Source organism: Branchiostoma belcheri, unplaced genomic scaffold (genome assembly GCF_001625305.1).
Source record: "Branchiostoma belcheri isolate BF01 breed outbred unplaced genomic scaffold, Haploidv18h27 scaffold86, whole genome shotgun sequence".
Classification (NCBI taxonomy): domain Eukaryota; kingdom Metazoa; phylum Chordata; class Leptocardii; order Amphioxiformes; family Branchiostomatidae; genus Branchiostoma; species Branchiostoma belcheri.
The window spans coordinates 96,138-110,654 of record NW_017804531.1 but is presented as its reverse complement, the minus strand read 5'-3'; the positions used below and the strand labels follow the sequence as shown (position 1 = coordinate 110,654).

General features: G+C 40.3%; 2 protein-coding genes and 1 long non-coding RNA gene across 3 annotated transcripts in view; 2 read left to right on the top strand and 1 right to left on the bottom strand.

Moving 5' to 3' along the window:
• Positions 1 to 744: 744 nt before the first annotated feature.
• On the bottom strand, positions 745 to 7,521 carry LOC109487106 (solute carrier family 13 member 2-like). The gene is made up of 15 exons (XM_019791075.1): positions 7,283 to 7,521; positions 6,640 to 6,789; positions 6,084 to 6,199; positions 5,723 to 5,898; positions 5,333 to 5,432; positions 5,096 to 5,135; positions 4,588 to 4,742; positions 4,244 to 4,363; positions 3,739 to 3,816; positions 3,385 to 3,531; positions 2,974 to 3,071; positions 2,532 to 2,650; positions 1,900 to 2,061; positions 1,389 to 1,526; positions 745 to 1,246 (listed from the first exon to the last, which is right to left on the bottom strand). Exons 1-15 carry the CDS (start codon positions 7,400 to 7,402, stop codon positions 1,064 to 1,066), a joined length of 1,902 nt encoding a protein of 633 aa, XP_019646634.1. The 5' UTR covers positions 7,403 to 7,521; the 3' UTR covers positions 745 to 1,063.
• Positions 7,522 to 8,333: 812 nt separating this feature from the next.
• LOC109487153 lies at positions 8,334 to 14,017 on the top strand. Its single transcript, XR_002141234.1, has 3 exons — positions 8,334 to 8,590; positions 13,037 to 13,111; positions 13,757 to 14,017. It is a non-coding gene; the product is annotated as an uncharacterized LOC109487153 (long non-coding RNA).
• Positions 14,018 to 14,239: 222 nt separating this feature from the next.
• LOC109487105 overlaps positions 14,240 to 14,517 on the top strand; it is a 48,335-nt gene continuing 48,057 nt past the window's right edge. The window contains 1 exon segment of the mRNA XM_019791074.1: positions 14,240 to 14,275. Coding sequence (XP_019646633.1) covers positions 14,240 to 14,275 — 36 coding nt within the window.

Genomic DNA, 14,517 nt, shown 5'->3' with positions numbered 1-14,517 from the left:
TTTTTCATCCCAAGAACAATTTCATATCTTCATCATTACTTCATTAGAATGTATCTCTTCAACAGTTTCAATGCAGTACACGTACTTCATTCAGAATGTGTTACTAAATGCATTGAGTGTTGCTATTCTTGAACCTGAACTTGCCAGTGACAATAATGAGTATGGAAGGCTGTGATTTTGACATTGGCATTGGCTTTGAGCATCCTGTTTTGGCTTGGCATATATTATCAGTCATCTGCATACTAAATTGGGTACAAACAGATGAAAATCTGGAAATGTTATATTTCTGTGAGCTTTCTAAAACAGTTGAAACTGCTATGAATTGTTGGCATGTCACTTTCCTAATATTCCCAGGCCTGTTTCAGAAGTTTAAACACTTAACCTTCTTGCGGAAAACTGTGTGAGACTGTTTCTCACTGGGTAAATGTTGTGTAGCAAGTTGTGATCCTCAGTAAAATACAATATAAGACCCTACATCCTCAACATTGAATACATTGTGTGCTCTCCATATACATGTATTACAACACTGTAAAGATGGACAAAGATCTTCCCTCTGCTGTAAGATTGAAAGCTTGTCTTGAGAGATTTGTTACACTGGTGATGATTGGCTAGTTTGTGCGAGATTCCCACTGTTAACACACATTTGTTGACCAATCAGCCCGACCGTTACAGTGTATGTCTGTCCAAACAACTTCTAATACTTTGTGTGGTCAATACAATCACAAAGATAGCATATATATAGCAACATCCCAACATATAGCCTCGTGTGATTATGTTTTCTTCATACATGTAACATTAAAAATCATGTTGACAGTTATGTAATGCCATTTCATTTGGACTGCGTTTTAAGGTACAATTTTGTTAGATTTCTTTTTTAGTGTTGCCAGGTGTTTTTGTCCTACCTTGTATCCAACTGTACAGGCCACAATAAAACTCTGTCCAGAATGTGCTGGTGTTGTAGTGTTTTATTAATTCCGTGGTTAATATTTTCCAAGAACAAAGAGGCAAATGCAACTGATATATTTTAATATTGTGACAGTAGTAAAGATGCCGAACAGGTAGCTCAGAAAGTGACCGTTGTTGCGGTTGTAGCGTTTGGCACGGTGATGTTACTGGCGTTACAGACGGGCCAGCTCGGGACCCACTCCGGGAACGAGTGGACGCCGTAGACAGGGATGCCTAGGGTGTTGATGAAGACCAGCAGCACCAACAGACACGAGATGTTCATGGCCAGGCCTGCTTTGGCCTGTGTGTCAAGGGGGTAAAGGCAAAATATTTATGTATTAGAACTTTAACGTATCTCTCTATTTGACCGATTTCTACTCTTTCCAGTCGTCTCCCGAATCCTCGTAGAGTCTACTCAAACTTACTTACTCAACCTAACTCACCATGTCCGGGACCGTCAGTTTCCCGTAGCCAAAGACGATGGCGTTTGGCGGCGTTGCCACGGGCAACATGAAGGCGAAGGAGGCCGCAATGCCTGCTGGGACCATCAGGAAGTACGGGTTCACACAGAGTGCTTCGGCCTGGAGAGAACGGTGTAAATGACGAAATTTCCTGAACGAACACATATTTATACTAGAAAGGTAACTTTTGCAAAGCAAATGCATATTGCTTAACTTCATATGGTCTATAGCTACCATGTAGCCCAGCAAACTCTGTTTATTCTTACTAAAGCATATTCAAATAATGAAGTCCAACTCCTCATGTCCCATTATGTGGCAAGTTGTCCTGCAACTTGCCACATAATGTAACGCAACACCACAGGGTGTCTGCTACAGCACCAGGCCAGTTACCATGGTGACAGACGTCTGGTCAAGGTCATTAAAACTACCATTTTAGCTACTTTCATACCACTGCTGCTATGTTTGTGCAATTGCGACGTTGAATTGCTCTCACCATTTTTGCCAGGATAGGGAGGAATATACTGGCGGAAGCCGTGTTACTCGCCACCTCCGTGAACAGAGCAATGAAGACGCAGACCAGCACACAGATGGCCCAACCTGGCACCCCCTCCAGCCGAGTGAACTGTTCCGCCAGCCAGGTAGACAAGCCTGATACCTGGTTAAACGGGACAGTGTGAATCTCCAAGCAGATACGGGAGTGGAAAAATTGGTAAGTTTTCTGTCTAGCTGCTGCGTTTTTTTTACACGCAACCATCTAATCCGGATACTGCAGCTAGGGGAAAAATTGGTAAGTTTTCTGTCTAGCTGCTGCGTTTTTTTACACGCGCAACCATCTCATCCGAACATCTACTTGGAGATTATAACAATATAGTGACACTGATATAGAATGTGCGAGCCCCATTGCGAGACGCGTAATAGAACTTCATTGTAAAGACGAACCAATAACTTAAAAGGTTCTTCATATAGAGAACTACAGTGATGTGGTAGAAGTTGTAAAGTGTGCTTGAAGCAAAACAAGGAGGTTTTCATTCATGAAGCTAAGTAGTACTGCGTAGAGCATACGTAGAGCACAAGTAAAAGATCTTTACCTGAAAGTCTATGTGATGCGCAAAGATTTTTTCTTACCCCAACCCCGTCGGCAAGTGCGAAACCACCCCCAAGCAAAAGTAGAACGTTCCACGGCATTTTTTCGTGCACAGACCGCCAGTCTAGTAAAGCTGGTACGGGTCCGGGGCTGGCTTTGTCTGTGGTACATACAAATACAATCTACTAGCACGAAACTCCACAAAAATTAGTGCTTTTAAAAATTGTCTCAAGCAATACTAATAAGCAAAGTTGCATTAATAAAATAGTCCCGAGTTCGAATCCTGCTATGCCACCGATCTTTTGCCCCTAGGAAAGGCATTTTACAAAGATGTTCCTCACTTAATTCAGGTGAAAATGAGCAGACTGTCTTATTGTATTGTCATCTGCGTTGGTAACGGCATGAAAATAAGTTGAAAAGACTTCAAGTGTGCTGTCACCACATCTTGTATTAAATGTTTGAATACAAAGAAAGTAGCACGACCTGATTCTCGCTTGCAGCACAGGAACCTCGGTGGTTTGGATGGAAAGAAAAACAGCGCGAAGGACACCATAACTGCCGGTGTACTGTCGGTCACGTATCTGTATGTACGGTAGAAATACATCATTTTAAACAGCGACATCACAAAAATACATGTAGACCAACAAATGCCTCTATCCACACTTGACAAGCAAAATAGAGACATTTTGATTTTATGATGTTAGAATGCGACATTCCTGTTGATACGTAGTATGTCGCTATGATTTCTCTATTCCAAATATTGGCTGATCTATGTGTGCCATAGTATGTTCGGCAACAGTTTGTAAGATTGGTGATATTTTTCTCGACCACCTTGACAAGACGACGACAAAATCGAAAACCTGCAACCTAAAAGGAACAACTTATGTTATGCACATGATTTTTTCTGGGGCGTACTTTTTTCTAAAGAAGTATGTCCACCCCGCCACCCTGCCGTTCTCAAGCTTCACGAAGCTGAGGTCTCGGAAGAACCAGAGAAGGACGAGCAAGATGAAATGGAACAGGACGGCTTTCTCCGCAAACCTGGAAAGATAGGAAAGTAGAGCCGTCAATGCTAACCTGTAAAAGGAGCCCATAAAAGCTCACTAAAACATTTACATATATATATATCACTGTTTCTCTCCTAATTTTCCTTTGCGTTCATTATAAAACTTCCACAACTGCTAAGAAATATGCACACACAGAGAAATGTTCTATTATCCAATTTCAGTATTCCAAGTTAACACTCACGTCATGTTTCCAAGATCGTTATAAGCTTTCCGGATGACTCCCTGAGCGCTGTGGCTTTTCTTTGCCTGGCACCAGACTCTGCAATGGTTTAATATAAACGAAAACAAACTCGTCGAAGAGGATCAGTTACGTAACATTAACAGTTCAAAGTTTAATTCATCAATCTTGTTTTCAAAGGTAGAATCACGTACCTCCAAATTTTCGATGTCCACTGTTCATCTTGATCACGGAGTTAGCTAGTCTCGCGAGAACACTACGTGATCAAGATGTACAGTATAGACATCGAAAATTTGACTGCAATGTCACTGCAAATATAAACATGGTTTGAATATCGCAGCCAGCAAACATAACAAACGTTACGTCGCAGTACCAAAAAAAATAATCTCCTATACTTTTGTAATGCATTTGATTTTGTCTTTTTTATGTAGAATCTGTACTATTTATACTTCAAGCTGGCAAAAACAATTTAAAAATGGTAAAAGGTACAAAGGTAAAATTTCGCTACCTGCATCCTAAAAAGATGACGATGAGCCATGACCAGGCGAGAAACAGACAGAGGACGGAGACCGGGAACCCGAAGAAGAACCACGTCGCGAAGTCAATCCCGGGGCTGTCGGGAAACGCGCTAAAACACATTCGTCGTGACATCTTTTTTAGTGATTTTCTTCAGCACAAATAAGCCTAAAGAACAAGAAATAGTCATGCCTTCAAGTTCCTGAGTTATCAACCAAGGATTGAGGTGTTCAAAAACTAATTCGTTCCTTGATCTATTAGGTGTGAGACCGAGGAGCGGTTATACGTCCGGCTAAAGAGACACAGATCTATACAGAAAAATTCATCAAAGCTCACATTTGCACCTGCTCAGCGACGATGATGTTTGTAGGAGTCCCCGGAAGCGTGGCGATGCCGCCGATGTTAGCGGCGTACGCAACACACAGCAACATGGCCTTCCTCATCTTCAGTTGGCGGACTGTCTCATTCTCCGTCCCAACAGATTTGTCATCCTGTGCACACCCGTGAATAGTTTCATCAGATTGGTAAGTCACTGAATAAAGAGACTCCAGAGGTCTATTCGGCCGACGCTTTGGTGACCGCCTGTCACCTTCCTCAGGACAATGCAGGGCAATTGCCCTGAGAAGGTGACAGACGGTCACCGAAACGTAGGCTGAATGAAACTCTTGCTTGTGTAAAAAGAGACTCTTTATTCACATTTTCCTGTGCACACATGATATCTTGCCGTACATCCCTCTCTGTTCAATTGGTAGGGATGATTTTGTACAATAAAAGAATATGGCGATGAACAAAAAAGAAGTGACGGAAAAAACAGTCTTATGTGTCTATAAACGGTTACACTTACCATTTGAAGATCTACCGACAAGTGAGATTCGTCCTGAGGTCTGGTATGAAAAAAAAAAACGAATAGCGGTTATAGAAGACCCTGCATTTAGTCAACAATAGATCAATAGGTTTCCTATTGGACTAAACACGGCTTATCGTTGTATACATTTTATCAACCTATCTATATTGGAAAGCTATACACTCATCCTGGCCTAGATTTACGAAAGGTATTGTAAAGTACGAAAGTTTTACTTACTGAACAGTCACCTCCATAACCGACCCATAGGTATTCGACTGGTGTTCATTCTCCAATGTTGGACTTGGAACAATATGATGATTGTTTTCTATATCTTCGTCTGTTAAAAAATGGTTAGTTAGTGGTTAGTTTTACTTGAATAATGTACAGTATTTACAGGTTTATTGTGCCAGGAAAATTCCCCTAGCTCTTTCCGACAAGCACAATGAACAGTGGACCACAGCTTAATGTCCCGTCCAAGGGACTGTGACCCTTTCCAGTAGCGTGCATGTCGGGTGAGCGACAACAGCCAGGATTCGAACTCCCAACCGCTGACACCATTGGACTATGGAAAGTAGAGCGTAACATTGTACCATGATTACTACCAACACAAATGAACTTCCATAGTACCGGCGATTATTAACGGAGAACACTCGTCCTCAGTCTCCTCCTGAAGCCGCCGTCTCTCTTCGCTGAAGAGCTGGTCCAGCACGGCCTGGCCGATGGGCGTCATCATGGCGGCGGCCGCCGTGTTACTGATCCACATCGACAGCAAACCTGTGGCGGCCATGAACCCAAACATCACCCTGCAAAACGAATCAATCAATCAATCAATCAATCAATCAATCAATCAATCAATCAATCAATCAATCAATCAATCAATCAATCAATAAATCAATCAATGGATCGATCCTCAAAGTCTTGGGGAGTGTCAAGCCCTTTGATTCCACTGACGGCCGATCATATCGTACTAGATAGGTCTTAGACTCACCACTGCAGTTCGGACCCGACCAGCAGCAGGATCCTGAGCGCGATCCTGGAGTGCAGGTTACACTTTTCCACCGCGATAGCCACCAGCAGGCCTCCCAGCAGCAGAACCGAGTTGTCCTACGGAAACACGTGTTTGCCTGAGATATTATTTCGGCTCTTTCATAATTTTGCAATCGGTACCGGATAGTTCTTGTAAACTTTGTAACTTTATTGCGATACCACATCCCAGACTTACGTCTGAATTGCTTATAAGTGTATTTACAATCAATGTGTTGTATTTTCAATACATAAGAACGATAAACATCCCTTGGTTATTTTGACATCACATATGTGTCCCCGACACAACATATATAACGTTATATCGAAAAGAATCAAGAAAACAATAAGACAGCGAGAACAATAAGGATAAGGATGATGATCGATGATGCCTTTTGAGTCCTAGTTTCTCAGACACGTACATATTGAGAATTGTGCTAGGATTTTTAAACACTCTCTGATAAAGAAAGCCCCTCAGACTGATATTTCGTGGCCTCAGCAACGCGAGTCTAACTTTTTACCTTCAAGTAGTTCAGACAGACTTCTGATGATGGCTGGATGCCCATCACCGGGAAGAGGATCATGGGAAGGAGTGCCGTCACGGCCAATGGCACCACTTCGAACATCCAGTAAGCCGCCATGATGATGATGACGTAGGCACATGCTGCTGGCTATTGATAAAACCAACCAACCAATCAATCAATCAATCAATCAATCAATCAATCAATCAATCAATCAATCAATCAATCAATCAATCAATCAATCAATCAATCGATTGATCAACATGTATATATAAATCAATAGCACTCTGACACATAACGCAGTGTCACAAATAGTCATATTCTATGCAATCTGTGGTGATTCATATATGCATAGCAATGATGTAAGATATTGGAACAAAAGAGTATTGCAAAAACGACTCTTAACAGTCCGTGTATTAAAGAAAAACTCGCTGTTCAGTGCCAAAACTGTCCCTATCCACATAATAAACATTGTACCCTCTTGAGACAACAGGACGATATCAGACACCATAACATGTCACAGCCTACTAGACGAAACGACTCTAGAAATGGCGCTATCATTTGGCAAGGGAAATCTGTCATCTTTACATCTGTGTTTCCCAGTCTTACAAGTTGAAGCATTACTTGGTCTGATGATACCCACCATGTAAAATTCTGTCCACGCATAGGTGATCGGCAGGGGGCAGGCTGCGATCGGCACCAACCAAAACACTACCGAGGTCTTAAAAGAAAACAGCTCTCTTAACGTTGCCTTACACCCCATCTTCGTGTATTTGCGATGTCCAAATGGTCATAAGACATATTAACGTACAGTTGAACATGGCTTCTTTTCATACTGCACTTCGGGCAGTAGTGGTTGATTAAACAACCGGCCACAACACCTGCGCGTGACCTGTAAAGCAAACATTACCTATGGTGCAAAGGTTAGATTGTGTCATTGTGCTTTTATCACATAGGGGGTGTGGGGTTTATCAATAAAAACGACCACAGGGTAGTCAGGAAAGTTAATGTAAATGAAAAACGGCAATGAAACGCAAGAAAGTATGTGCCATGCACCTATTTTGCGGCCCAGAAAGAGGAAAGGACCGTAACAATGTTTCTTTTTTCTCATTATCTACAAAACTAGCCTGGGCACCATCCTGGTTAGTTCACGTCTGTTCTGATATAATCTCCAAGATCTTTCGGTTGATGCAAAGACAGTATCACATTATTTTTTTATCCAGGCAGTATCCATTTGCCAGACAGTTACGTACCATCATACCATTTCCCCCAGGCTGGCATAAAAATGATTACCAGAGTCCGACAAAAATGACTAGAAATACGCCCAAAATAGCCAAAATATTTAACCTGCTTGGTGAGTTATTAGCTCTGATAGTCGTTCCCCACGTTGGTAACGACTTTCGTATAGCAGTCGTAAACTAACCAGAATGGTACCCAGGCTGCTACAAAAATGTAGACAAAACGGCATCGACAATTATGCTGACTCAGTAATTTTGTCGGGCTAAAAAACCGATGTTTTAGGCCGTAAACTACACTTAAGCCGAAATATGAAATTGCCGAGGTGAAGATGAGCTACACCTAGCGTGATGAGCCGGTACTGCAACCTGATACACCTGAGCCACGCCCACTGCGGTGTCCCACTTACCCGTCATGCCCCTGGGATCCTGACAGGGGCGTGGCCGTTGCTAAGCGACACTAAGCGCACCTGTTAGACGCCGTCGCGGAGAAAGTTCACGTTTAAAACGTCATCGCCAGACCGAATGATTTAAGGGGGACGTTCCAAAACCACCCAAGCGACGTACTTTGAGCTGCAGAGCGTACAAACCCAGGACTTTTTGATGATAGCGATCTGACGACCAAAACACTGGAACAATAGCGGTAACAACATTGCGTGCAGCCGGAAGTGCTGCGCTGCAGCACGCATGGACCGGCTTGGAGAACCCTAAATCAGGTAGGTAAGACATTTTACGATCAGTAATTGTTAGAGTATATACTCGACAGTGTGTGTCGATGCTTTATGATTCTCAGCGTTTGTTCAACGTTGTATACAGGCCAACAGACGAGCTAGAAAAGGGCACAATCATACTGCACATGGCTTCTATTGTGTTTAATTGAGTCATATGGTGAGCTATGGCGCTAGCTGAAGTGTTGTTTGGATAAGACTTCATTATTGTGCAGTACACTTGTCGGGTGGCAATTTATGAAGATCAGATTACCGTGACTGTAGTAGCTTTAAATAACGTTAAAAGTTGTTACCCTGCCAAAGAGAGTTTCCTATATTAGACATTTATCAAGTTATCTTATCATGAATGGTAAGATTGAACAAAGTGAACCACACACAAAGATTGGTTAATTATCAATGTTTGGGTAAACAACATAATTTGTTTTGGACCTGAAAATTATATCACAATATGTGGGATTAATTGCAATTCAAATGTACTACTAAGTAACATTGTTTAAACCCTCTAGTCAAAGGTCTTTCCAATACCATGTAAGACAATCAGATCAGTGTTTCCAGTTGGCTTGTACATTAATTTTGGCTTTCATGCAGTGGACCAAACAATGTTCTTTGGTTTCAAATAAATATTCAAGTATAACACTAATTTGGTGTCTGGCATGACTAACTAGAAATGCTTTTTCTGGGCAGTTATTTTTTATGCACTGTATGCAATGTATGCAAGGTTTCTTCCTGGTCTATCTAAATCTATTTTTTTACGACGAAACGTTTTCTGAAATAGCTAAACTTCCAAGGTTGTTAGAGTACCATTCTATAGGAATCGAAACAAATTTGAGTTAGATTTGTGTCAAATTTGACCCCAGAACATGCCCCAAACACTGAATCACTCCCGAATGATTACAAATCAGCCAACCATGTCCAAATCACTCGATTAACCCCTGAATGTTTTAAACATTTTGAAACAGCTGACCTCGCCAAACACCAGCCAACTTTGTGCCAACCTACATTGTAATGTATTCCCAACTATTTTTGGTGAACGTTCTGTGAATGTTGGGAGGCCATTTTGTGAATGTGTGACAGGTCTTTCAGACTCATCATCAGGCTATGGTTGTATGCCTGGTTACACCTTTGAAAGCTAAACCAACTAGACTTACCCCGTAATCAAATTAGCTTCCGTTGCCTTTTAGTTGGAAGTTAAAAGTTACAATTATATATAATGCATGCCCAAAATATCATTCTGTACCCTTATCTTATCTTAAATCACTCTTACTTGTTGCCGTGATGTGTTCGTGACTGTGTGTTTTTAAAGATTAAGAACATGGTGGCATTCAATGTTATCCCGTGGTCATGCCTCAGACTAAAGAAAGGTGTGACAAATCTCTGTTTGGTACACTCACCATTGACTACTCAAACAACACAGGTACACTCTTTGACTGCTTAAACAAATAAGACAGAAACCCAGAGAAAACTCAGTGTAACAGCCTTGTCATACTACAGATTACACATCATAATCCTGCTTAGATTCTACCTGAAGTGTTTCACCTGTCACCTTCAAGAAATATGATACTTCAGATGTGTACTTAAAGCTCTGAGGGCTATACATTGTACCTGTCACTGTTGTTTGCAAGAAATTTTTTTGTTTAGTTTTTTTTTTCTTTGGACCGGCCATACTAATAGATTCTCCCTGAAGTGTTTCCCTAATTTTGCCAGTCACTTTCAAGAAATATGATACTTCACATGTGTGCCTAACTCTGTCAGGGCTATAACGTTACCTGTCATTATTGTCTGTCAAGAATTTGCTTTGTTTAGTTTGTTTTTCGGTGGACCGCAGCCATTTTAACTACAAAACTGAGTACTGTCATCATAAACCTACTAATAGATTCTTCCTGAAGTTGTTCCCTAATGTCACCTGTCACTTTCAAGAAATATGATACTTCACATGTGTGCCTTAAACTCTAAGGGCCTGCTCAGGTATACCTGTCATCATTGTTTGTCAAGAATTTGTTTTGTTTAGTTTGTTTTTTCTGTGGGCTGACAATTACGTAGGAGGGTTAGAAGGTCACCATAGGTCATAGAAGGTCGTCCCATCTATTATTCAGTAAAAACCTGATGTTAGGCGTGTCACGTAGCAGGATTGACAGTAGAACTGGCGATAAGGGGGATTTTTGTCCATTCTAACCTAATTTTTTCCTTATCGCAAATGAGAAATCAGTGTTTAATGTCGTTGGGTAATGACGGGTCGATGGGAGTTTTGCCGCAGATATCGAATCTACATTTGGGTGCAGACAAATTAAGGTTCGGCTGTAGAAGTCGTACTTATCTATTCAACTGGACCTGAAAGGTGAGAATCCAAGTTTAGAGAACTTTTGTGCTGTGTAATACTTGTAGTGAAGATCATAGTTAAATGTCATTGTTGTCAGCAATAGGTGACATGAGGTATGGTATACCTGAGATATGGCTGTACTGAATAGCAGGCTATTTTTCTGCTTATGTCATGTAACTAAAAAAAGATTTTGTCACCTACATTGTAACAATCATGTTATTTGGGCCCAGGTGTAAATGGCAGTCCCGTGATTGTTAAAAACTAAATGTCCACAAAAGATTATGTTTCCTTGCTTTAGTTTATAGCTTACTTGATACTTACTTAATTATAGTTTTTTTAACTGAAAACAATATAATTCAGATATTTTTTATCTTCCCATGTTTAACTGTTCTTCACAGAATGATATTTGAGATGAACTAAAATTGTCTGATATGAAATTTCAAACACTCTGTTTCGCTTGCCATAATCTAGACTGTTCACCAATGATGAATTACAGTCTAGTACTCAGACAGATGATGATGATTTTAGATAATATTTTACCATTAGAAGCATTAGATTCTTTGCAACTCATTGATGAGCTAAATGAATTGAAATTACCAGATTTCGTCATTATTTTATGAAACACAGAGAAAAGTAAGTCCTCTTGCAAGCTTTTTTTTCAGCTTTGTTTCACGAAGCAATCTCATAAAAACAGAATCTGATCCTGTAATGGATATTTTCATGAATCTAATATAAAAATGCACCAAATACATCACGTGAAGATCAAGCTGATAAGAATTGTGTTTGTAATGGCTTAGATTGGATTAAATATCACGATGGAGCACTTAGGGGGCAGACCATCTCAGGACCTTACTAGATAAATGTCAATGTCCACTCTATCGATAGGTCGTGTAAAAGGAGGACAGACAGAAAAATAATTTGAAAATACTGTAAATCACTTTATATTTGCTGTAGGATGCGGTATGTTCCCAGAGCCATAAGAAAGTAGCCTGGGTACCATCCGGATTTTCGCTACGCAACTCCCGAAAAAATCACGTCTGGGACCGCTTGCATTCGTGATTTTTTCGAGCGTTGCATAGCGAAAATCTGGATGGTACCCAGGCTAATAAGAAAGGTGAAGAAAGAAAGTCGGCGAATTAATATGTGTTCTCGGTCATGATGTTGTTGATGTCATGATGAATTCACTTTACACAAGTGACCGCAAAAACCACGAAATTCAATGTAAAAGTACCATGAAATCATATATAGTATTTTACAGTATTGTATAGTCTATGATAAATGAGTCCTGCACTAGCTCGCACTAATTGTTCAAACTGAATTATTGATAATTCAGATGTGACATCTTGGAACACTGTCTGACTGCAGTCTGGTCTGTTTCAAACTTATAATCTGCCATCGGGACTAAATCCTGATGCCAGCATGGGACTGTCCATTAATATATCATATGGGCCATTGGTTCAATATCTTTTTCCAAGCGTGTTTTCTTGCAGTGTATGTGCGTCATCTCTCCAATTAAGACTTTCTGTTGAGTCCTCTTCTCTAAATGATATGGTAAAATTCTCAACCCATCTTATAGCTGCTTTGTCAAATAAACACTGTATCAGATTCTATAATTCAGCCATTTGTGCTGCAAGTGTTTTTGAAAAATATTAACCATTCTCTCTCTATCTCTATCTCTCATCGTCTTAACACATACCTTCAGATAGCTAATTGTCAAATACATGAGATTTGATGGGTAAACTTTCACAGTAATATCATAAAGAGCATTATCGTTTTCTCAAATTTCAATGAAATATTTATGCGGATGACAATCTTCAAAAAAGACTGGTGTTGGGTTACATAATGTTGCAATTTAATGGTCTGCTCTGCTCTGCTTATTTCACCTAATACTAAGTAACATGTGTTTGAGTAAGGATTAACAGAGCAGACCATGTCCGAAGGTAAACATTATGCTTTGCAAATGTTACTCCTCTAGTTTGTAGTATGTATCTGCATTCATTATATTATCAACAGGTCACTATATGATATAGATAAAATTATTTTGTAGATAACTTTTAGATCTAACTTAAGAGATGTTTGCTTTTTTGCTGACTTGAACTGTCTTCAATTTTTTTCAGACCAATTTTTGTAGTCTGAAAGCTTAATTGAAGGATAAACGAGAAGACAAGGCAAACCATCAACATGATGAAAAAGTAAGTTTTTGGTTTTATGATTAATAAGGCCACACCAATTTAATTTGTTGCTTCTCGGATTTTTTCAGAAAAAATCAGGAGCGACAGGGCGAAAAAAAAAAGCCAAGGCACTCCATGATAGCCAGAAATGTTACAATATGAGCCATGAAGTGAACATACCAGGCTGGTTTATAATTAAAACAATAGATTTTGAACTTTTATAAAAGTTTTAATGAAACAAAATTGCATTGTTACATTGAAAAACTTAAGAACTAGGAAGAAAAGGACTTTTTTCAACTGTTGGGGACGAAACATGTCTTTCAGTAAGCATTTTGCAGTTAATTTAGAACCCCACAAAATTTTTTTTTTTCTGCAAATCAGAAAAAAATGGAGCGGGCAAATCCGAGAAGCAACAAATTAAATTGGCATGGCCTAAGGATGCTTTGACAAGCTTTGTGGGGCTAGACCAATAGCACAGTGCACCTTTTGCTTTTGATTTAATAGCTATGTTTATGTTTAGATGGAGCACTGTATAATAATCCAGTGCATTACAATTTAGATATCTATTTAATTGTTTGTAATTAGTAAACCAGCCTGGACTTTCAATGTGGTAGGCTTTGTTAAACAGTTGTAAACTTACATGATGGATGCGTTATATTGTTCCAGGGGAAAGAAGAAGGCACCTTCAAAGGGCAAGAAGAAAGCCGGGCCACTTGTGACAGAGGAGGAATTTTTATTCGCACAGCAAGAGTTGAACACTCTACAAACCTCAAACATCGAATCGGAATTTGGTTATCAGGATGACGAAGCCCCAGACCTCGCATTCCAGGCTGCTCCTCGGATCTCCAGAGTGTCCAGTATGGCCCCACAGAGAAAAAGTATGGCCCCACAGAAACAAAGTAATGCGGCTCCACCTCTCAGAAAAATCCAGGTTTGTTATATCTTAATATTTATTAGACCGGTGCAATAGCTCAATTGGTAGAGTGCTCGCTTTGTAACCGGGAGGTCGTGAGTTCACACTTCTTTCTCTGCTTAGCACTCAGCACATATGATAAAGAGTGTTGGAAGGTCAAACACACAGCACTACCAGCGGACTAGCCCCCTGCTGTAGTGCCCTGCACAACTGTGTGTCACCCAAGAGCTACAGAAATGGAGATGGGCACCAAACCCAGTGCTCTGCATAGAGCATGTATTTATTGGGTGGTACCTTCAAAGTTTAGCACTGCACTTATGATAATAAACTGCATTCCTCCTGTAGTCTCTTAGTGTCACTGACAAAAGGTAGTGGATACTACCTGAAACGTCTGACTGTTTCCAAAATCATATCCAGTTGCTTGAGTAACTGTTTTTTGGTGTATCTTATTACCTGGATGTCTAACCTTCACCGACGTATCAAAGTTAACAATCTATTTTGTTTATTCCTGACA